The 25,183-nt window shown below is 43.8% G+C and overlaps 1 protein-coding gene and 2 long non-coding RNA genes across 8 annotated transcripts in view; 1 reads left to right on the forward strand and 2 right to left on the reverse strand.

Annotated features, from left to right (window-relative positions):
• depdc7a (DEP domain containing 7, paralog a) overlaps positions 1–16,304 on the reverse strand; it is a 28,519-nt gene extending 12,215 nt beyond the window's left edge. The window contains exons 1-2 of one of the 4 annotated variants that reach the window (XM_052517273.1): positions 16,157–16,267; positions 5,449–5,616 (exon numbers count right to left, since the gene is read on the reverse strand). In XM_052517273.1, the coding sequence (XP_052373233.1) occupies positions 5,449–5,467 (19 nt within the window). In that variant the 5' untranslated portion in view covers positions 5,468–5,616; positions 16,157–16,267. Of the gene's footprint in view, positions 1–4,199; positions 4,219–4,262; positions 4,453–5,448; positions 5,617–16,156 lie in introns of those variants that run through there. The other 3 variants (XM_052517274.1, XM_052517272.1, XM_052517275.1) reach the window with 3 other exon arrangements.
• LOC127929291 (uncharacterized) lies at positions 2,841–4,193 on the reverse strand. Its single transcript, XR_008134322.1, has 3 exons — positions 3,870–4,193; positions 3,560–3,683; positions 2,841–3,109 (listed from the first exon to the last, which is right to left on the reverse strand). It is a non-coding gene; the product is annotated as an uncharacterized LOC127929291 (long non-coding RNA).
• Positions 6,539–10,016, forward strand: LOC127929290 (uncharacterized). 3 transcript variants are annotated; one of them, XR_008134321.1, is made up of 5 exons: positions 6,539–7,453; positions 7,638–7,700; positions 7,766–7,891; positions 7,955–8,256; positions 8,321–10,016. It is a non-coding gene; the product is annotated as an uncharacterized LOC127929290 (long non-coding RNA). The 3 variants fall into 3 exon arrangements; XR_008134319.1 differs by having other exon boundaries at positions 7,766–7,878; positions 8,005–8,256; XR_008134320.1 differs by lacking the exon at positions 7,638–7,700 and having other exon boundaries at positions 7,766–7,878; positions 8,005–8,256.
• Positions 16,305–25,183: the final 8,879 nt, after the last annotated feature.

Raw genomic sequence — 25,183 nt, forward strand, 5'->3', positions numbered from 1 at the left:
AACATCTCCTTTACAGAGCTCTTCAACAGTTCAACATCTCCTTTACAGAGCTCTTCCAACAGTTCAACATCTCCTTTACAGAGCTCTTCCAACAGTTCAACATCTCCTTTACAGAGCTCTCCCAACAGTTCAACATCTCCTTTACAGAGCTCTCCCAACAGTTCAACATCTCCTTTACAGAGCTCTTCCAACAGTTCAACATCTCCTTTACAGAGCTCTTCCATCAGTTCAACATCTCCTTTACAGAGCTCTTCCATCAGTTCAACATCTCCTTTACAGAGCTCTTCCAACAGTTCAACATCTCCTTTACAGAGCTCTTCAACAGTTCAACATCTCCTTTACAGAGCTCTTCAACAGTTCAACATCTCCTTTACAGAGCTCTCCCAACAGTTCAACATCTCCTTTACAGAGCTCTTCCAACAGTTCAACATCTCCTTTACAGAGCTCTCTAGAGCTCTTCAACAGTTCAACACTCCTTTACAGAGCTCTTACCAACAGTTCAACATCTCCTTTACAGAGCTCTTCCAACAGTTCAACATCTCCTTTACAGAGCTCTTCAACAGTTCAACATCTCCTTTACAGAGCTCTTCAACAGTTCAACATCTCCTTTACAGAGCTCTTCCAACAGTTCAACATCTCCTTTACAGAGCTCTCCCAACAGTTCAACATCTCCTTTACAGAGCTCTCCCAACAGTTCAACATCTCCTTTACAGAGCTCTCCCAACAGTTCAACATCTCCTTTACAGAGCTCTCCCAACAGTTCAACATCTCCTTTACAGAGCTCTCCCAACAGTTCAACATCTCCTTTACAGAGCTCTCCCAACAGTTCAACATCTCCTTTACAGAGCTCTCCCAACAGTTCAACATCTCCTTTACAGAGCTCTACCAACAGTTCAACATCTCCTTTACAGAGCTCTTCCAACAGTTCAACATCTCCTTTACAGAGCTCTTCCAACAGTTCAACATCTCCTTTACAGAGCTCTTCCAACAGTTCAACATCTCCTTTACAGAGCAGTTCAACATCTCCTTTACAGAGCTCTCCCAACCCAACAGTTCAACATCTCCTTTACAGAGCTCTACCAACAGTTCAACATCTCCTTTACAGAGCTCTTCCAACAGTTCAACATCTCCTTTACAGAGCTCTTCCAACAGTTCAACATCTCCTTTACAGAGCTCTTCCAACAGTTCAACATCTCCTTTACAGAGCTCTTCAACAGTTCAACATCTCCTTTACAGAGCTCTTCCAACAGTTCAACATCTCCTTTACAGAGCTCTTCGACAGTTCAACATCTCCAAAGTAAAGAACCTTCTAGGCCAAGAACAATAGCACACTCACCAGCCTTGACATTACACTACATAGCACACACACAACACCTTGTAATGGCACCATTGGGACTAATGTCCCTCCCCAACCGATCCCCTATAACATACAGACACTCTTCTAACACACACACACACACACAAACAGATGTACACACCGCACCCATCCCTCTTCATCCAACTCTGATACAATGATGAGATTGTCAGCCGCATCTCCAGGGCCGCATCTCCAGGGCTATCTCAACCACAATAATGAGATTGTCAGCTCTAGGCTGATCCATCCCAGCATGCTCTTTCCTATCCAGCCACATCAACAGGATGGGCCGTATCCCACATCACACACACACACTCACTGAATGTCATCAGATCGCACCAGTGAGGCTAATCATTTCAAACTCATCAAAAACCTTCTGTAATCTTCACATGCAGATATAATTACAGGCAGACACACAGTAACCCACACTTTTACCTCAATACGCTGTGCATCAATGCATGGCTCTACTTCAACCGCTGCACCATAAATGGCTTATTTATCTGAAGTCACCAACCACATTGACCGAGAAGAGAGGGGAAGGGGAAGGGGAGAGGGGAGAGATGTTGAGGGAAAGGGGCTGGTGAAGTCCTTGTTGAGATGTTGAGGGGAAGGGGAAGGGGCTGGTGAGGTTCTCGTTGAGATGAACAGGAGGCACAGCTTGCATACCCCACTGCTGTCATTGGTTTTGCTGGGGGTTGTGGAAGGGAAAGGGTGTGTGTGTGTGGGGGGGGGGTTGTGGAAGGGAAAGGGGTGTGTGTGTGGGGGGTTGTGGAAGGGAAAGGGTGTGTGTGTGTGTGTGTGTGTGTGGGGGGGGTTGTGTTTTTTTGTTGTAGGTCTGTGCAAAGCTTTTATTCCTCTCCCAGCAGGAACCATTTAAAGACTGGTAAGCAAATGTTAGTGCAGTGTTCAGGAAGGAGCTGAGAATAGAACACTGGGGACTGAACCTCTTCAATCACTTCCTCACAGCACCACTACAGACTCATGACATCACAACCTGATAAAGACCATTATGACCCCAAAACACACCGTGCCAGACGGCACCAGACGGAGTAGGATAAAGTTGCTCCTAAGATGATCTAACATCAGTTTTACATTTTCACCCTTAATGGTTAAGGTTATGATTTGAGGATGGTAATCTGATTCTAGATCTGTGTCAAAGGGCACCTCCCACCTGGAGCGTAGGTAGCAGGCAGTGAGCAGACATTCACTTTCCTTTCATTGACATAACAAAACAGCTCCATAAGGAAGAAGGTGTGTGCTGAATGTCTCCTATTTCCATGAACCACATGTTAATGTGTCCCATTAATGTCAAACACAGTTTCCCTCTTCGGACGGCACTCCGACAACACAATATCCTGTACCGCTTGGAAGGTTTTGCATATTACTGATGTAACCAATGAACTATGTTGTAACAGGCACCGTCCAGTCACTACAGCTGTTTGACAGGCAGCTGATAGCCTGAATAACAGCACAACTCTGGATAAAATAACAATAAAAAGATCTTAGCCTGACATGACCATCACGGCATGGTAGATAGCCTGACATGACCATCACGGCATGGTAGATAGCCTGACATGACCATCACGGCATGGTAGATAGCCTGACATGACCATCACGGCATGGTAGATAGCCTGACATGACCATCACGGCATGGTAGATAGCCTGACATGACCATCACGGCATGGTAGATAGCCTGACATGACCATCACGGCATGGTAGATAGCCTGACATGACCATCACGGCATGGTAGATAACCTGACATGACCATCACGGCATGGTAGATGACCATCACAGCATGGTAGATAGCCTGACATGACCATCACGGCATGGTAGATAGCCTGACATGACCATCACAGCATGGTAGATAGCCTGACATGACCATCACAGCATGGTAGATAGCCTGACATGACCATCACAGCATGGTAGATAGCCTGACATGACCATCACAGCATGGTAGATAGCCTGACATGACCATCACAGCATGGTAGATAGCCTGACATGACCATCACAGCATGGTAGATAGCCTGACATGACCATCACAGCATGGTAGATAGCCTGACATGACCATCACAGCATGGTAGATAGCCTGACATGACCATCACAGCAGATAGCCTGACATGACCATCACAGCATGGTAGATAGCCTGACATGACCATCACAGCATGGTAGATAGCCTGACATGACCATCACAGCATGGTAGATAACCTGACATGACCATCACAGCATGGTAGATAACCTGACATGACCATCACAGCATGGTAGATAACCTGACATGACCATCACAGCATGGTAGATAGCCTGACATGACCATCACAGCATGGTAGATAGCCTGACATGACCATCACAGCATGGTAGATAACCTGACATGACCATCACAGCATGGTAGATAGCCTGACATGACCATCACAGCATGGTAGATAGCCTGACATGACCATCACAGCATGGTAGATAGCCTGACATGACCATCACAGCATGGTAGATAACCTGACATGACCATCACAGCATGGTAGATAACCTGACATGACCATCACAGCATGGTTGATAACCTGACATGACCATCACAGCATGGTAGATAACCTGACATGACCATCACAGCATGGTAGATAACCTGACATGACCATCACAGCATGGTTGATAACCTGACATGACCATCACAGCATGGTTGATAGCTGCTTAAATGACTAAAATGATGAAGTGAAAAACAAAGAATTGATGATATTGATGACAATGTAATAGCCGCCTAATGTAGGCCTGGAAAAAGACATGAGGGTGAAATACAATTACCCAGGATTACAAGACATTCATTGGTTTAACACCCAGAAAACCCCATTACTGGATAAATTACTGTAAACTGCATTAGAGTGGAATCCTTCATTTGGGGGTTAAGAAAGCGGTATTAGAGGGCGACCATCTGGAAAAACCGTCTGGGGATCCTGGTACAGTAATCCGGATCTGCTCAACGTCAGCATCACTCGAGTTGAGGAGTTCACGGGGTCGATGTGCGGATGAAAACAATCCTGGGAATCGGAATGGTCTGTCACCTCGGTTTGCCCGCCCCAACTGAGATTGGAGCCAGTTTGCATAGCTGTCGCCAAACATCCCACTTCCCCTCCCTCCCCCAGTTCCCAGCTCTCCTTCTCTCCTCTCGCGGGCGCGTTGCATCAGGGGGGAATTCGCTCTATTCGGTCAAGGGCAACAGAGAGCGGTGTGTTTGCACACCATGCAGGTAAATAATCCCAATGGGAACAGTATCACCGCATACTTGCTCCCAAATGGAACGCGTTGATTTGTGGACTGATAGGGGAGACTATCTGCTGTAGCCGGAAGTGTACCTATTGGAAATAATTAGGCTCAGGTAGAAGACCTTGGAGTTTTACATGATTCTTTTCACGATTTTACTTTTTTTATAACCTATTAAGAAGAATATTTCGAAGAATGACAAAAAGCAACAGGCATCAGACAGAAAGTAAACTAGGCTTGGTTCTGTGACGTTCATTCCTCTACGCGCTCAGACTAGACACAATTGATAGAGCCTGAAGGAAACTACTAACGTACATCTAAAACCCATGCAGTTTGAATTAGAGTCTAAATACCTCTCACTGCAGATTATGCCTATAGCCTACAAGAGCTGAGAAACTGCACTGCCATAAATCATTGGAATCAGAAATACTGTTGTTCCTCCGAAGAAAAAAGACTCTGAAAGTAGCCTAATAATGTATATAGCTATATGGTAATGAATTAATTATTTGAAAATATGAACTGTTAATTGTTACATTAGGAAACAATATATACAATGTTGAGCAATTACAGGCTATATAGTTTAGTTGACTGGGATGTGACCCATCTAGGTTACACCTTAAAACAGAGCCATAGGCTTATAGAATACATTTCAACTATAAATCATGTGGATCTATTCAGCTCCATGGCCTAAACAGTTATGTATTGACACAAACTATAGCAAAATCAAATCACTTTCTCTAACATTTTCTGATAGGCTTACTGGAAAACGAAACAAAAGCTGTGACATGATTTCGTAATAAATAAAAAAACATTTCAGAGTTATCATAAAGGATGAAATATTTTATTAGGCCTACCTCGTGGTTTGTGCAGCATGAAAACAGTTCCCGGAGCGCTAAACGGCTACCTCTCTTTTCCACGGTATCATTTGGCTCCTACTACTAACGTCTGTCCTCTTGCTTCTCCGAAGTCCCTTCTCGCACCACAGTGACGTAACTGCAGTCGACCCGAAACCGCCTCGCTCGCTATACGTTATTCAGGACGATTACAACGTTAAATAACGCCTCCACCTCCAACCTCATTTACATGATAAGTATTTCGATTTTTAGACATTTAGAATATGAAAAGACCGAGAATATGTTTTACATATCCCCCTTAATGTTACATTTCCCCCTTAATCTCTGTCTCCCCCTCTTGGTCTCTCTCTCGCACACACACACACACACACACACACACACACACACACACACACACACACACACACACACACACACACACACACACACACACACACACACACACACACACACACACACACACACACACACACACACACACACACACACACACACACACACACACACCACTCATTTTATAGGCTTTGAATTCTTTAACAGAGACCAAAGGTTTATACACTTCAGCTGTTTACATGTTCTGAATTGACATCTTACATTTAGCTTGTCACATGTAAATGACAGGGACATGTTTGATCAGCAGTTAACCAGGCAATAAACTATTGTTAGGCCACCTCCTAAAGAATTCCCATCAGCATGACTCAGATCTGAAAACTCTCTAAAGGTATTTCCTAGAACAGAGTTAATCTCCTGAGATGAACACTGTGGTTGTATGACATTGAAAAGGGGAGAAGTCACAGCTATAGCTAGCTTCAGTCACATTCAACCAGTGAACCACATTCACTCCTCCTGGATATTCTTTGGTTATGACACCATAAAGGCAATCCATTCAAATGGCAAAAGACAGAGGCAACATCTGTGCAGAGGTTGTCTACAGTCTCCAGGCTCTATGGTGCTCCCTCTCTCAGCCTCACCTTGTTAAACATACAGTAGAAAACCGCTGATAGCAGAGCAGCTGATAGAAAGAAACCACTATTTTTCTTTGACGGCGCGTAGGGAGGAGAGCGGATGCATGAGAAACAGTTGGATGTCAACCTGCTCTGTGTGTTTTTATAAGGCCACTTACTTCTACTGAGTGGAGAGAGAGAGAGAGAGAGAGACAGGAGTCCTTTTTTAAATTTATTCCTATTTAACCAGGAAAGTCCGTTAAGAACACATTTTTATTTACAATGACGGCCTACCGGGGAACAGTGGGTTAACTGCCTTGTTCAGGGGCAGAACAACAGATGTTTATTTACAATGACAGCCTACCGGGGAACAGTGGGTTAACTGCCTTGTTCAGGAACAGAATAACAGATGTTTATTTACAATGACAGCCTACCGGGGAACAGTGGGTTAACTGCCTTGTTCAGGAACAGAATAACAGATGTTTATTTACAATGACAGCCTACCGGGGAACAGTGGGTTAACTGCCTTGTTCAGGAACAGAATAACAGATGTTTATTTACAATGACAGCCTACCGGGGAACAGTGGGTTAACTGCCTTGTTCAGGAACAGAACAACAGATTTTTACCTTGTCAGCTCGGGAATTCAATCCAGCAACCTTTCGGTTACTGGCCCAATGCTCCAACCACTAGGCTACATGCCCCCCAGGTCCTAAAGTCCTTAAGTCTTGGGTTGCTGACTGCGTGAGAATGACCCCTTATTCAGACCCTCCAAATCCTGTGGTAGATGGATTCATGACTACCACAGTCATGATATTGTAGCAAATTTGGGCAGTAGCCCCAACCGGGAATCAAACCCCAGTCTAACAACTGTCAACCCAACACCTTAGTCAACAGATCTGAACCTCTCAACAAGGTCACCAAGGGTTAGGTTAAGGTCCCTCCACACTTCTCTATACCGAGTCCTTCACATGCACACGTAGCTCGGTGTTGGGTTAAGGTCCCTCCACACTTCTCTATACCGAGTCCTTCACATGCACACGTAGCTCGGTGTTGGGTTAAGGTCCCTCCACACTTCTCTATACCGAGTCCTTCACATGCAACGTAGCCGGTGTTGGGTTAAGGTCCCTCCACACTTCTCTATACCAAGTCCTTCACATGCACACGTAGCTCGGTGTTGGGTTAAGGTCCCTCCACACTTCTTACCGAGTCCTTCACATGCACACGTAGCTCGGTGTTGGGTTAAGGTCCCTCCACACTTCTCTATACCGAGTCCTTCACATGCACACGTAGCTCGGTGTTGGGTTAAGGTCCCTCCACACTTCTCTATACCTGAAGTCCTTCACATGCACACGTAGCTCGGTGTTGGGTTAAGGTCCCTCCACACTTCTCTATACCGAGTCCTTCACATGCACACGTAGCTCGGTGTTGGGTTAAGGTCCCTCCACACTTCTCTATACCGAGTCCTTCACATGCACACGTAGCTCGGTGTTGGGTTAAGGTCCCTCCACACTTCTCTATACAGAGTCCTTCACATGCACACGTAGCTCGGTGTTGGGTTAAGGTCCCTCCACACTTCTCTATACCGAGTCCTTCACATGCACACGTAGCTAGGTGTTGGGTTAAGGTCCCTCCACACTTCTCTATACCGAGTCCTTCACATGCACACGTAGCTCGGTGTTGGGTTAAGGTCCCTCCACACTTCTCTATACCGAGTCCTTCACATGCACACGTAGCTCGGTGTTGGGTTAAGGTCCCTCCACACTTCTCTATACCGAGTCCTTCACATGCACACGTAGCTCGGTGTTGGGTTAAGGTCCCTCCACACTTCTCTATACCGAGTCCTTCACATGCACACGTAGCTCGGTGTTGGGTTAAGGTCCCTCCACACTTCTCTATACCAGAGTCCTTCACATGCACACGTAGCTAGGTGTTGGGTTAAGGTCCCTCCACACTTCTCTATACCGAGTCCTTCACATGCACACGTAGCTCGGTGTTGGGTTAAGGTCCCTCCACACTTCTCTATACCAAGTCCTTCACATGCACACGTAGCTAGGTGTTGGGTTAAGGTTGATACACTATGATATAGTCCTATAGGTGATGTGAGGTTGGAGGTCAGAGTGCATTAAGGAGGCATCGTAACAAGCTGGTTACAATGGAATTGCCTCAGCTTTGTGTTACTATGACGTCAGTAACAGATGACTGTCTCTACAGCCCACTTCATGTCCATCATTCTCCCTACAACCCTTTTATAAGCTCCTGCAGCCATGTCATGTTCACCTTTATGCTGTTGACATCAACAGTTACTAACATGTGGGGTAGGTGCCAGGGCCGAGTGGTCACCCAAAGTAACACGTTACTGAAACAGAAGCAGCAGTCTCATGCATAAAACAGCACACACACACAGTGAGAGAGAGACTACTTGCACATCGTTACGACACTGTATATAGACATAATGACATTTGAAATGTCTTTATTCTTTTGGAACTTCTGTGAGTGTAACGTTTACTGTTAATTTCACTTTTGTTTATTATCTACTTCAATTGCTTTGGCAATGTTAACATATGTGTCCCATGCCAATAAATCCCTTGAATTTAATTGAATTGAGAGTGAGGAGGGGCCGAGGACACAGATCTGAAACGTAACACCTGTGCACAGACACCCTCAGGTGGCAAAGCCTCCATAATGATGTGGCTAAACACAGCCCTTATGTTGTCTACAGTTTAGTAAACATTCATTGTGGTCGGAATCTCTTGATTGTTTGGCAAATTGTCAGAGGCTATACAGACTCACTCACGCACATGCAGGAAGGCAGGCAGGCACGCACCCACCCACCCACAAACAACCACACACACTTCATCCAGTCTGAAAGGTATAAATCCAGTCTGAAGGGGATAGATCCAGTCTGAAGGGGACAGATCCAGTCTGAAGCGTATAGATCCAGTCTAAAGCGTATAGATCCAGTCTGAAAGGTATAAATCCAGTCTTAAGGGGATAGATCCAGTCTGAAGGGCATAGATCCTATCTGAAGAGGATAGATCCAGTCTAAAGCGTATATATCCAGTCTAAAGGGCATAGATCTTGTCTGAAGAGGATAGATCCATTCTGAAGGGGATAGATTCTGTCTGAAGAGGATAGATCCATTCTGAAGGGGATAGATTCTGTCTGAAGAGGATAGATCCATTCTGAAGGGGATAGATTCTGTCTGAAGAGGATAGATCCATTCTGAAGGGGATAGATTCTGTCTGAAGAGGATAGATCCATTCTGAAGGGGATAGATTCTGTCTGAAGAGGATAGATCCAGTCCAAAGCGTATAGATCCAGTCCAAAGCGTATAGATCCAGTCTAAAGCGTATAGATCCAGTCTAAAGCGTATAGATCCTATCTGAAGAGGATAGATCCAGTCTAAAGCGTATAGATCCAGTCTAAAGGGCATAGATCCAGTCTGAAGGGCATAGATCCAGTCTGAAGGGCATAGATCCAGTCTGAAGGGGATAGATCCTGTCTGAAGGGGATATATCTAGTCTGAAGGGGATATATCTAGTCTGAAGGGGATATATATCTAGTCTGAAGGGGATAGATCCTGTCTGAAGGGGATAGATCCTGTCTGAAGGGGATAGATCCAGTCTGAAGGGTATAGATCCAGTCTGAAGGGGATAGATCCAGTCTGAAGGGGATATATCTAGTCTGAAGGGGATAGATTCTGTCTGAAGGGGATAGATTATGTCTGAAGGGGATAGCTAGTCTGAAGGGGATAGCTCCTGTCTGAAGGGGATAGATCCTGTCTGAAGGGGATAGATCCTGTCTGAAGGGGATAGATCCTGTCTGAAGGGGATAGATCCTGTCTGAAGGGGATAGATTCTGTCTGAAGGGGATAGATTCTAAAGGGGATAGCTAGTCTGAAGGGGATAGATCTAGTCTGAAGGGGATATATCCTGTCTGAAGGTGTTAGACACAGTCTAAAGCGTATAGATCCAGTCTGAAGGGCATAGATCCTGTCTGAAGCGTATAGATCCAGTCTGAAGGGGATAGATCCTGTCTGAAGGGGATAGATCCTGTCTGAAGGGGATAGCTGTCTGAAGGGGATAGATCCTGTCTGAAGGGGATAGATCCTGTCTGAAGGGGATAGATCCTGTCTGAAGGGGATAGATCCTGTCTGAAGGGGATAGATCCTGTCTGAAGGGGATAGCTAGTCTGAAGGGGATAGCTAGTCTGAAGGGGATAGCTAGTCTGAAGGGGATAGATCCTGTCTGAAGGGGATAGATCCTGTCTGAAGGGGAGTCTAAAGCTAGTCTGAAGGGGGAGTCTGAAAGGGGATAGCTAGTCTGAAGGGGATAGCTAGTCTGAAGGGGAGCTAGTCTGAAGGGGATAGATCCTGTCTGAAGGGGATAGCTAGTCTGAAGGGGATAGATCCTGTCTGAAGGGGATAGCTAGTCTGAAGGGGATAGCTAGTCTGAAGGGGATAGCTAGTCTGAAGGGTATAGCTAGTCTGAAGGGGATAGCTAGTCTGAAGGGGATAGCTAGTCTGAAGGGGATAGCTAGTCTGAAGGGGATAGCTAGTCTGAAGGGGATAGCTAGTCTGAAGGGGATAGCTAGTCTGAAGGGGATAGCTAGTCTGAAGGGGATAGCTAGTCTGAAGGGGATAGCTAGTCTGAAGGGGATAGCTAGTCTGAAGGGGATAGCTAGTCTGAAGGGGATAGCTAGTCTGAAGGGGATAGCTAGTCTGAAGGGGATAGCTAGTCTGAAGGGGATAGCTAGTCTAAAGGGGATAGCTAGTCTGAAGGGGATAGCTAGTCTGAAGGGGATAGCTAGTCTGAAGGGGATAGCTAGTCTGAAGGGGATAGCTAGTCTAAAGGGGATAGCTAGTCTGAAGGGGATAGCTAGTCTAAAGGGGATAGCTAGTCTGAAGGGGATAGCTAGTCTGAAGGGGATAGATCCTGTCTGAAGGGGATAGCTAGTCTAAAGGGGATAGCTAGTCTGAAGGGGATAGCTAGTCTAAAGGGGATAGCTAGTCTGAAGGGGATAGCTAGTCTGAAGGGGATAGCTAGTCTGAAGGGGATAGCTAGTCTAAAGGGGATAGCTAGTCTAAAGGGGATAGCTAGTCTGAAGTCTGGGGATAGCTAGTCTAGAAGGGGATAGCTAGTCTGAAGGGGATAGCTAGTCTGAAGGGGATAGCTAGTCTAAAGGGGATAGCTAGTCTGAAGGGGAGCTAGTCTGAAGGGGAGCTAGTCTGAAGGGGATAGCTAGTCTGAAGGGGATAGCTAGTCTGAGGGATAGCTAGTCTGAAGGGGATAGTCTGATGGGGATAGCTAGTCTGAAGGGGATAGCTAGTCTAAAGGGGATAGCTAGTCTGAGGGATAGCTAGTCTAAAGGGGATAGCTAGTCAAAGGGGATAGCTAGTCTGAAGGGGATAGCTAGTCTAAAGGGGATAGCTAGTCTAAAGGGGATCTGTCAGAAGGGGATAGCTAGTCTCCAAAGGGGATAGCTAGTCTGAAGGGGATAGCTAGTCTGAAGGGGATAGCTAGTCTGAAGGGGATAGCTAGTCTGAAGGGGATATAGATCCTGTCTGAAGGGGATAGCTAGTCTGAAGGGGATAGCTAGTCTGAAGGGGATAGCTAGTCTAAAGGGGATAGCTAGTCTGAAGGGGATAGCTAGTCTGAAGGGGATAGCTAGTCTGAAGGGGATAGCTAGTCTGAAGGGGATAGATCCTGTCTGAAGGGGATAGCTAGTCTGAAGGGGATAGCTAGTCTGAAGGGGATAGCTAGTCTGAAGGGGATAGCTAGTCTGAAGGGGATAGCTAGTCTGAAGGGCTAGTCTGAAGGGGATAGCTAGTCTGAAGGGGATAGCTAGTCTGAAGGGGATAGCTAGTCTGAGCTAGTCTGGGGATAGCTAGTCTGAAGGGGATAGCTAGTCTGAAGGGGATAGCTAGTCTGAAGGGGATAGCTAGTCTGAAGGGGATAGCTAGTCTGAAGGGGATAGCTAGTCTGAAGGGGATAGCTAGTCTGAAGGGGATAGCTAGTCTGAAGGGGATAGCTGTCTGAAGGGGATAGCTAGTCTGAAGGGGATAGCTAGTCTAAAGGGGATAGCTAGTCTGAAGGGGATAGCTAGTCTGAAGGGGATAGATCCTGTCTGAAGGGGTTAGATCCACAGACTGAGATCCTCACTGGAGAAGCCCCCCATTTCTATAGAAATATAATCCATTGTCATGGAAATGATGATGCATTAAGGTGATACATTGAACTCAAGGCGTACAGTCCATCATGAGTACTGAGAGGAAGACTGAACATTACAGGTCAAAGACACAATGCTGGAGAAGAATAAAGAAGGCAACTGTGGAAACCGGTCTGACAGAGGATGGTTACATTCTCCAACATTGTGTGTGTGTGTGTGTGTGTGTGTGTGTGTGTGTGTGTGTGTGTGTGTGTGTGTGTGTGTGTGTGTGTGTGTGTGTGTGTGTGTGTGTGTGTGTGTGTGTGTGTGTGTGTGTGTGTGTGTGTGTGTGTGTGTGTGTGTGTGTGTGTGTGTGAGTGAGAGAGGGTGTGTGTGTGTTGGAGTGTGTAAGAGAGAGAGATCGAGAGACAGAGACAGAAAGTATGTGTGTGGGGGGGTGCATTTGCTTGAGTCTCCTCCCTGTCCCTGTCACCTAATTTCCTAGATGATTATAGATAAAGAAAAATATTTTTAAAAACATTCTAGAGAAGAGAGAAAGAGATAAGATACATTCAGAGACACATCTTTAGACATTCTACAGAAGCACACATTCTGGGAGGTCACATTCAGAGGAAACAGTTCCCAGAGCAGTAACTGTTAACCCCTAACCATAAAACAAAATGTAACACGCCTATAAGCAGAACAATACAGACTGCTCCACGGTGTGACTAAATACAGACCAGAGAGAATTCACATGAAAGACAAAGCTCAGGACGATGTCAAACGCTATAAATGAAATTCCACAACTCCTCTGAAAACTAACAACAGAAACCCCAAAAAAGAGCTGACTGGAAGTCTTAAACTTCTCAATTAGGACTCAAGGCAGTGTTGGAGCACTCACTGAGCATGTTGAGAACATAGAACTAAAACTCACTGAGCATGTTGAGAACATAGAACTAAAACTCACAAAGCATGTTGAGAACATAGAACTAAAACTCACAAAGCATGTTGAGAACATAGAACTAAAACTCACAAAGCATGTTGAGAACATAGAACTAAAACTCACAAAGCATGTTGAGAACATAGAACTAAAACTCACAAAGCATGTTGAGAACATAGAACTAAAACTCACAAAGCATGTTGAGAACATAGAACTAAAACTCACAAAGCATGTTGAGAACATAGAACTAAAACTCACAAAGCATGTTGAGAACATAGAACTAAAACTCACAAAGCATGTTGAGAACATAGAACTAAAACTCACAAAGCATGTTGAGAACATAGAACTAAAACTCACAAAGCATGTTGAGAACATAGAACTAAAACTCACAAAGCATGTTGAGAACATAGAACTAAAACTCACAAAGCATGTTGAGAACATAGAACTAAAACTCACAAAGCATGTTGAGAACATAGAACTAAAACTCACAAAGCATGTTGAGAACATAGAACTAAAACTCACAAAGCATGTTGAGAACATAGAACTAAAACTCACAAAGCATGTTGAGAACATAGAACTAAAACTCACAAAGCATGTTGAGAACATAGAACTAAAACTCACAAAGCATGTTGAGAACATAGAACTAAAACTCACAAAGCATGTTGAGAACATAGAACTAAAACTCACAAAGCATGTTGAGAACATAGAACTAAAACTCACAAAGCATGTTGAGAACATAGAACTAAAACTCACAAAGCATGTTGAGAACATAGAACTAAAACTCACAAAGCATGTTGAGAACATAGAACTAAAACTCACAAAGCATGTTGAGAACATAGAACTAAAACTCACAAAGCATGTTGAGAACATAGAACTAAAACTCACAAAGCATGTTGAGAACATAGAACTAAAACTCACAAAGCATGTTGAGAACATAGAACTAAAACTCACAAAGCATGTTGAGAACATAGAACTAAAACTCACAAAGCATGTTGAGAACATAGAACTAAAACTCACAAAGCATGTTGAGAACATAGAACTAAAACTCACAAAGCATGTTGAGAACATAGAACTAAAACTCACAAAGCATGTTGAGAACATAGAACTAAAACTCACAAAGCATGTTGAGAACATAGAACTAAAACTCACAAAGCATGTTGAGAACATAGAACTAAAACTCACAAAGCATGTTGAGAACATAGAACTAAAACTCACAAAGCATGTTGAGAACATAGAACTAAAACTCACAAAGCATGTTGAGAACATAGAACTAAAACTCACAAAGCATGTTGAGAACATAGAACTAAAACTCACAAAGCATGTTGAGAACATAGAACTAAAACTCACAAAGCATGTTGAGAACATAGAACTAAAACTCACTAAGCATGTTGAGAACATAGAACTAAAACTCACAAAGCATGTTGAGAACATAGAACTAAAACTCACAAAGCATGTTGAGAACATAGAACTAAAACTCACAAAGCATGTTGAGAACATAGAACTAAAACTCACTAAGCATGTTGAGAACATAGAACTAAAACTCACTAAGCATGTTGAGAACATAGAACTAAAACTCACTGAGCATGTTGAGAACATAGAACTAAAACTCACAGAGCATGTTGAGAACATAGAACTAAAACTCACTAAGCATGTTGAGAACATAGAACTAAAACTCACAAAGCATGTTGAGAACATAGAACTAAAACTCACAAAGCATGTTGAGAACATAGAACTAAAACTCACTAAGCATGTTGAGAACATAGAACTAAAACTCACAAAGCATGTTGAGAACATAGAACTAAAACTCACTAAGCATGTTGAGAACATAGAACTAAAACTCACTAAGCATGTTGAGAACATAGAACTAAAACTCACTAAGCATGTTGAGAACATAGAACTAAAACTCACAAAGCATGTTGAGAACATAGAACTAAAACTCACAAAGCATGTTGAGAACATAGAACTAAAACTCACTGAGCATGTTGAGAACATAGAACTAAAACTCACTAAGCATGTTGAGAACATAGAACTAAAACTCACTGAGCATGTTGAGAAGATAGAACTAAAATCACAAAGCATGTTCAGAACATAGAACTAAAACTCACTAAGCATGTTAAGAACATAGAACTAAAACTCACTGAGCATGTTGAGAACATAGAACTAAAACTCACAAAGCATGTTGAGAACATAGAACTAAAATCACAAAGCATGTTAAGAACATAGAACAAGAATGATTATATTTCTATGGATGAGATTAACTGATCACAGCTTCATTAAAAAGTACCCGCAAAACACCAGTCTCAATGATCAATTAGCCTTTTAAAATGATAAACTTGGATTAGCTAACACAATGTGCCATTGGAACACAGGAGTGATGGTTGCTGATAATGGACTTCTGTACGCCAATGTAGATATCCCATTAAAAAAAAACAGCCGTTTCCAGCTACAATAGTCATTTACAACATTAACAATGTCTACACTGTATTTCTGATAAATATGATATTATTTTAATGGACAAAAAATGAGCTTTTCTTTCAAAAACAAGTACATTTCTAAGTGACCCCAAACTTTTGAACAGTCGTGTACCTATATAGGTATATGATATATTGTATGCTAATGAGAAACCTTTATACACACACAGGATTACCTATAACATAATCTAGTAGACTAACTCACCACAAATGTGCTACTCCAAACAGCGCTATCAAGAAGGTCCAAATGTAGTTACAGGAGAATATTACACTTGAATTCAGACCTGTCTCTTTTCCGTACCGACTGTCAATGTCAAGCCTGAAGCGTGGAAACCATGCAAGTTGGCATTTATTGGGATGACTCGTGTAATGGAGGCAGCTCTGCAGAGTGGTCACTCGCTGGCACAGTCACAAAGTCATCAAATCTGATTTTAAACCTTACCCTAACCTTAACCACACCGCTAACCCTAATGATGGCTAACCATAACCTTAAATTATCACCAAAAAGCTAATTTTAGTTATCATGAATTTTACAATATCGGCAATTTTGACTTCGTCGCTGGCCAATCTGGCATGAAACCACTCAGTGCTGCCTCCAGGGCAAGACTCGTGACAATAAATGTCAACCTGCGAAAAACATCCACATAAACTGGTTCTACTGCTCTCCTTAGCCCTGTTTATACCTGGTGCTAACATTCGTTCTATGTCCTGATCTTGTCCAAATTCTCATTGTCCCCACATTAGGCGATTAAAAGACACATTCATCCGATTGTGATCAGATCTTCCTGACCTCCGGTTCTGGATGGTCAAACCATTTAAATGATCATTATACCAACCACTAAAATCATTGACAGGAAGCACCATTGACCTAAGTCTTATGGCACCAGTAATTGCCTTAAATTCAATAAATTCATAATATTTTGAAAGAATTTCTGTCAAATATCAGGTCACAATGTGGACACAGTGGACGGATGAGACACATTTTAACACCATGTGTAGACGCAACAAAACTTGATCAGAAAGACATTGGATCATATTCATCTGATGACGAAACTCACATGTTAGCGCAAGGTGTAAACGAGGCTCTGTTCAGATGTAATTGTGTTTCTTAAACCAGCCATCAGTACTGACTGTACAAAACATTAGGAATAACTTCCCCCCTTTTGCCCTCAGAACAGCCTCAATTCGTTGGGGGCATGGACTCTACAAGTTGTCGCTCCATAGGGATGCTGGTCCATATTGACTCCAATGCTTTCCACAATTGTGTCAAGTTGGCTGGATGTCCTTTGGGTGGTGGACCATTCTTGATACACACAGCACACTGTTGAGCGTGAAAGACCCAGCAGCGTTGCAGTTCTTGACACACTGAAACCGGTGCGCCTGGCACCTACTACCATACATCGTTCAAAGGCACTGAAATCTTTTGGCTTGCCCATTCACCCTTTGAATGGCAAACATAGACAATCCATCTCTCAGTTGTCTCAAAGCTTGAAAATCCTTCTTTAACTTGTCTTCTCCCCTTCATCTACAATGATTGAAGTGGATTTCACAAGTGACATCAATAAGGGTTCATAGTTTTCACCTGGTCAGTCTATGTCATGGAAAGAGCAGGTGTTCCTAATGTTTTGTACACTCAGCGCATCATAGCTGCAAAACAGAAGACAATTCTCACAAACACACCTCTCCTCTCTTTCACACACCTCACGTGTACACACACATGCACACTTACACCTGTGCTGAAATGTCACCAAACAGATATTTGGTTAATACACTTAGAGAACTAGTCCACAAGGTGAAAGCAATGTTGGCGCTCCGCTTTCAGTTCCTGTTCTGGGAAAATTAACCAACTTTATTTCCTTGACTTTCTCCTTCAAACTTATCACACACACAATGTCAGAGGAGAATGATTGCTTTAGGGCTGATGTGGTTATTAATTAGCTAAATGTATTTGGTTAGCGATTGTTCCCGGTTTATTGGTTAAATTCAGAGGAGGCTGGTGGGCGGAGCTATAGGAGGATGGGCTCATTGTAATGGCTGGAATGAAACCATGTGTTTGATACTGTTCTGTTGATTCCATTCCAGCCATTACAATGAGCCCATCCTCCTATAGCTCCGCCCACCAGCCTCCTCTGGTGGATTGCAGTCTACTCCCTCATTCAGTGTGAGGACAGATTATCTAGATGGACTCACTGTTCATGACCAACATGAGTCTCTTCTCTATTAGGATACAGTGTTCCCATGACACAGTGGGTACATGGGACATCATCAGCACATCATCAGACTGGCATCTCCATGTAAACAAATTCCCTTTAGTATAGAAACCAGCTCATTCTCACCCAGTCTCAATGCATTCCACTCTGTTCATCTCCCACATATCAAACTATGTATCAATATTCATATGCTTTTCAGCTGTAGGTCTAGAACAATGGTTTGTGTTCCACAAGCACGGCGTCTCTCCCAGTGATGCCCGCACTGGAATCCCAAAACGCCCCACCCCCCACCCCTGCCCAGAGGACAGGGCCCTTCTTCACAGGGCCGTGATGGGAGAACAGTGGTGCTTTTGTCTTGGGGAGGGTACAGGGGAACGTTTTCTGCATTGTGGTCGTCTGGACAGTCATATTTTATTCAACAGGCCGCTGGCTCTTGGCGGAGGCTAGGCCACAGGTCACAATGTCAGCCGTCCATTGTCAGAGGGAATAGTCTGTTCCAAGACAGGGTGAGCAGCATCACAGTCTGATCTTCCTCCCTCAGTGTGTTCTCTCTCTGTAAGCTATAGAACACCTGTCACATAGTGGACACGCAGACAAAGACAGACGGACACCATATTCCCCTTTTCTCCCTCCCTGGCTCTCTCTATATCTCTCCCTCCCTGGCTCTCTCTATATCTCTCCCTCCCTGGCTCTCTCTATATCTCTCCCTCCCTGGCTCTCTCTATATCTCTCCCTCCCTGGCTCTCTCTATATCTCTCCCTCCCTGGCTCTCTCTATATCTCTCCCTCCCTGGCTCTCTCTATATCTCTCCCTCCCTGGCTCTCTCTATATCTCTCCCTCCCTGGCTCTCTCTATATCTCTCCCTCCCTGGCTCTCTCTATATCTCTCCCTCCCTGTCTCTCTCTATATCTCTCCCTCCCTGTCTCTCTCTATATCTCTCCCTCCCTGTCTCTCTCTATATCTCTCCCTCCCTGGCTCTCTCTATATCTCTCCCTCCCTGGCTCTGTCTATATCTCTCCCTCCCTGGCTCTGTCTATATCTCTCCCTCCCTGGCTCTGTCTATATCTCTCCCTCCCTGGCTCTCTCTATATCTCTCCCTGGCTCTCCCTCCCTCCCTGGCTCTCTCTATATCTCTCCCTCCCTGGCTCTCTCTATATCTCTCCCTCCCTGGCTCTCTCTATATCTCTCCCTCCCTGGCTCTCTCTATATCTCTCCATCACACACATCATAGGGTAGGTGCAGTGCTCTCAGGTTTTAGAGGCTTTCAGTACGTAGGTGACGTACGCAAGGAGAAGTAACTGTCCTCCACCATAGGTTACTGTGTGAGGCCACAGCATGTTTTATGAACAGGTTGAACACCAACCGGCCTCTCCCTGTGTGGTTATGAAAGTGAAGTGTGTTGCCAAGGGAAACCTCTCACTCTCACCTCCATAGTCAAACTCAGATCCTTTGAAGTCTGTGGTATTGAAGAGGAACTGGATGGGTACACTAAAGGTCTAAGTGTGACGATGGCTGGAGATGCCAATCACAGTGCTTTTAGGTAGTTTCCTTTCCACATTTCCATGACAGGTGAAAAGGGAAATTCTAGTCTAATAACCTTCACACTGTCGAACACAGATTTATTACAAAGGTGAGATAAGAGTTTTTATGTATGACTGGGACTGGGCCAATACAGTGTTATTCTCCATCTACCAGCCAGACCAGGAAAAATAGTCAAACATGCAGTCAAACTGACCCTTAACAACATGCAGTCAAACTGACCCTTAACAACATGCAGTCAAACTGACCCTTAACAACATGCAGTCAAACTGACCCTTAACAACATGCAGTCAAACTGACCCTTAACAACATGCAGTCAAACTGACCCTTAACAACATGCAGTCAAACTGACCCTTAACAACATGCAGTCAAACTGACCCTTAACAACATGCAGTCAAACTGACCCTTAACATGCAGTCAAACTGACCCTTAACAACATGCAGTCAAACTGACCCTTAACAACATGCAGTCAAACTGACCCTTAACAACATGCAGTCAAACTGACCCTTAACAACATGCAGTCAAACTGACCCTTAACAACATGTCAAACTGACCCTTAAACAACATGCCTTTCTTGTCAAACTGTGGTTTAACAACATGCAGTCAAACTGACCGGTTAACAACATTTTGCAGTAAACTGAGTGTGCATTTTGCAGTCAAACAGACCGGTTAACAACAGTGTGCATTTTCAGTAAACGACCCTTAACAACATGCAGTCAAACAGTAAAAACATGCCTTTCTTGTGCATTTTCAGTAAATGTTGATTGACCGGTTAAGTGTGCATTTTCAGTAAATGTGGTAAACAGTGTGCATTTTCAGTAAATGGAGTGGTTAAGTGTGCATTTTCAGTAAACGGACCGGTTAAGTGTGCATTTTCAGTAAATGGAGTGGTAAGTGTGCATTTTCAGTAAACGGACCGGTTAAGTGTGCATTTTCAGTAAACGGACCGGTTAAGTGTGCATTTTCAGTAAATGGAGTGGTTAAGTGTGCATTTTCAGTAAACAGACCGGTTAAGTGTGCATTTTCAGTAAACGGACCGGTTAAGTGTGCATTTTCAGTAAATGGAGTGGTAAGTGTGCATTTTCAGTAAACGGACCGGTTAAGTGTGCATTTTCAGTAAACGGACCGGTTAAGTGTGCATTTTCAGTAAATGGAGTGGTTAAGTGTGCATTTTCAGTAAACGGACCGGTTAAGTGTGCATTTTCAGTAAACAGACCGGTTAAGTGTGCATTTTCAGTAAACGGACCGGTTAAGTGTGCATTTTCAGTAAACGGACCGGTTAAGTGTGCATTTTCAGTAAATGGAGTGGTTAAGTGTGCATTTTCAGTAAATGGAGTGGTTAAGTGTGCATTTTCAGTAAACGGACCGGTTAAGTGTGCATTTTCAGTAAATGGAGTGGTTAAGTGTGCATTTTCAGTAAACGGACCGGTTAAGTGTGCATTTTCAGTAAATGGACCGGTTAAGTGTGCATTTTCAGTAAACGGACCGGTTAAGTGTGCATTTTCAGTAAATGGAGTGGTTAAGTGTGCATTTTCAGTAAACGGAGTGGATAAGTGTGCATTTTCAGTAAACGGAGTGGATAAGTGTGCATTTTCAGTAAATGGAGTGGTTAAGTGTGCATTTTCAGTAAACGGGCATTTTCAGGTTAAGTGTGCATTTTCAGTAAATGGAGTGGTTAAGTGTGCATTTTCAGTAAACGGACCGGTTAAGTGTGCATTTTCAGTAAATGGAGTGGTTAAGTGTGCATTTTCAGTAAACGGAGTGGTTAAGTGTGCATTTTCAGTAAATGGAGTGGTTAAGTGTGCATTTTCAGTAAATGGAGTGGTTAAGTGTGCATTTTCAGTAAATGGAGTGGTTAAGTGTGCATTTTCAGTAAACGGAGTGGTTAAGTGTGCATTTTCAGTAAACGGAGTGGTTAAGTGTGCATTTTCAGTAAATGGAGTGGTTAAGTGTGCATTTTCAGTAAATGGAGTGGTTAAGTGTGCATTTTCAGTAAATGGAGTGGTTAAGTGTGCATTTTCAGTAAATGGAGTGGTTAAGTGTGCATTTTCAGTAAACGGCCTGTCAGAGTACTACTGTGGTATGTGAAACATTTACCCACCATGTGCAGCTCATAATGCCAGTCTCCTGTCATATGGCCTTGTCATATCTAGACAAAAAAACTCTTCTTTATACCGTTTTGTCTTGAAAGAGGTAGGAGGTCAAACATTTGGTAAATTAAAACCCGCCACAATACCAAGTCATGGACTGAATCCTGTTTTTTAAACATGCAGACATCTCAATGACATCACAGTACCTTGAAGTAAACAGACACGTACAGATTCATTCAACCATTTCAAAGTCTATGTTTAGTAGGAAATGTATTTTCACATCAGAAAAATAAATCGGCAGCTACACTTGAAAAGAAAAAAACGATTCAAATGCGGTCTGCATAAATGTGTTCAAAATGGAGGCAAACCCTTAAAGAGAAATGATCTTAAAAGCACAGTGCAGTCAAGAATGTGATTTCTGTTTTACATTTCCACAGAGGTTGAAATAATACTGTGAAATTGTGAAAATGATGACAATGCCCTTTTAGTGTGAGAGCTGTTAGAAAAGACTGCCTGACATTTCCAACTGTTTTTGGTGGGATGGAGTTTTGACCTGCTCAAATGAGTTCGACCAATAAGACTCATTCTTATTGAACCTAGGTTACACAAAGTTCCAAACCTCTCCACCAATAACAGATCGTTTTCCCTTCCCCACTCAGACCAATCCCAGTCAGTCCTAGGAACATTCTTGATTGATAAATTGCTCTGTGCTAAGAAGCCATTGGTTTCATTTTGACAATTTTAATTGAAAATAATCACAGTAAGGTACTTAACTGTTACCCAGAAATGATTTGATATTGAGACAAAACAGCTGCATTAGACCTTTAAGATATATATATATATATATATGTAAGTATACAATATGTAATCGAAATAAACGCATAGGGAATCTTCTCTGAAAAACAATGAAAAGTGCATTGCAAGGTGTAATGAACAAGAAACAATTATGACCACAATTTTCTTCTGTGAAAAATACATCTATAAGTGAGATAAAATGTACGTTTGTAAAGAAAAACACGAGTATAAAGGCTGTTTTTCTGTTTTCTTCTCATTCGACCTCAGATACAGCAGTTAGGTAATAGCATTTCATTAGAATAAAAGACAAAAAGCTGTGTTAGAATTGCACCAACTCTGTTCGGATCCACAACTCGTCATGAGAAAATGACTTTTTGAAGCACAAAAGGTTAAGTATCTATATTATATAAAATTCTTCCTGGAAAGAATCAATGTGACAAAACTGCTCTTTTTACAAAATGTACATTATATGTATAGAAATTTGGCGATCCATTGTGAGAAAACATGTTTTACATATAGATCTATGAATATATATTTATATAACCCCTGCCCCTTCATTTACTCATCAAATATCAGACTAAGGACTTGATTCAATCTGTAGTGCTGAAGATCTCAGCACGATAGAAATTTAAAAGCCATGTTCCCGTGTTTGGGGAAACTGCATTCATTGTAAACTCTGCATGTCGGCTCAATCAGTATTTACCTTTAAAATTACGCCACATCGCTGATCTTCAGCGCAATCGATTGAATCGAACCCAAAAGTTTGCTGTAGGTAGTCAAGGGTCTGCTTTCTGATTGGCTGTCCTCTATTTCCTATGCTAATCTCTGCCTATCTAGTGCATGCTCATTGGTTGCGATCTTTCATGATTTGCAAAACAAATACAAAACTACATAAGAAAAATAGGTCTATGAAAAGGTCCACTAGCAGTTTGCTAGTTACATATATTTTTTACTACAAAACCCAGATTGTCCTCGTACTCTGTGGTTTCAGAAGCGTCTAGCCAATCAGGTAGTGCTGAAATGCTGGACCCTCCTCTTCTCATCATGGTGACAGCGCTGATCTCCAGACACTTCTGGTCATCCAGTTAGTAGATTAAAACAGGAGGGCAGGAGGTTGATGCTCTCTGTCAGCTGACTATAGCTCCCCTGCCTCTCTTGTCTGGGCAGGCTATAGGCAGGCCTCTTATTTCATCTCTCTGGGCTATAGGAAGACATCTCTGTCCCCCCTCCCCCCTTGCTCTCTCTCTTCACTATAGACCCCTTCCCATCTCTCAGTCTCTGTTTTAGGCTCTCTGTCCTTCACTCTGTCTCTCTCCCTACATGCTACAGGCATGCCTCTCTATCCCTCCATCTGTCCATGCTATAGGCAGGCCTCTCTCTCTCTCCATCTCTCTGTCTGTGCTATAGGCAGGCCTCTCTCCCTCCAGCTCGCTCTCTCTCCCTCCCTCTTAGTCCGTGCTATAGGCAGGCCTCTCTCCCTCCCTCTTAGTCTGTGCTATAGGCAGGCCTCTCTCTCTCTCCTCTTAGTCCGTGCTATAGGCAGGCCTCTCTCCCTCTTAGTCCGTGCTATAGGCAGGCCTCTCTCTCTCTCCATCTCTTAGTCTGTGCTATAGGCAGGCCTCTCTCCCTCCAGCTCGCTCTCTCTCCCTCTTAGTCTGTGCTATAGGCAGGCCTCTCTCCCTCCCTCTTAGTCCGTGCTATAGGCAGGCCTCTCTCTCTCCCTCTTAGTCCGTGCTATAGGCAGGCCTCTCTCCCTCCAGCTCTCTCTCTCCCTCTTAGTCCGTGCTATAGGCAGGCCTCTCTCCCTCCAGCTCTCTCTCTCCCTCTTAGTCTGTGCTACAGGCAGGCCTCTCTCTCCCTCCAGCTCGCTCTCTCTCTCCCTCTTAGTCTGTGCTATAGGCAGGCCTCTCTCCCTCCAGCTCTCTCTCAGTCTGTGCTACAGGCAGGCCTCTCTCCCTCCAGCTCTCTCTCTCCCTCTTAGTCCGTGCTATAGGCAGGCCTGCTGCACCTGGTTGAACTCAAAACAACCGGTCGTCAACCACAAAACAACCCAGGCTCCAACTCACAAAACAACCCAGCTGCACATCCTCCACAAAACAACCCCATGTCACATCAACCCAGCCTGCACCACAAAACAACCCACACATCAACCACAAAACAACCCACACATCAACCACAAAACAACCCACACATCAACCACAAAACAACCCACACATCAACCACAAAACAACCCACACATCAACCACACCAGCGTTTCTGTACAGCACTTTGTGACATCAGCTGATGTAAAAAAGGGCTTTATAAATACATTTGATTGACGATTGTTGGACTCCCGTCTGCAACAGGAGTCTCACTCCTCAGGCCGTTCTCTTCCGTTTCGTGCCAACTAAACAACCCTGGTAGCACACAACAGTTGTATGCCTGTCATGGGTTAGAGTTGTGCAACCAAACCATGCCCAGGGCCCTCACTGCCCAGGGCCCTCACTGCCCAGGGCCCTCACTGCCCAGGGCCCTCACTGCCCAGGGCGTGACATATTGCCTGACAAAGGCAAAAGCCGCAAACAATTACACATACAGAGGGGTTGTTAATGAAGAGAT

Source organism: Oncorhynchus keta, unplaced genomic scaffold, assembly GCF_023373465.1.
Source record: "Oncorhynchus keta strain PuntledgeMale-10-30-2019 unplaced genomic scaffold, Oket_V2 Un_scaffold_6322_pilon_pilon, whole genome shotgun sequence".
NCBI lineage: Eukaryota > Metazoa > Chordata > Actinopteri > Salmoniformes > Salmonidae > Oncorhynchus > Oncorhynchus keta.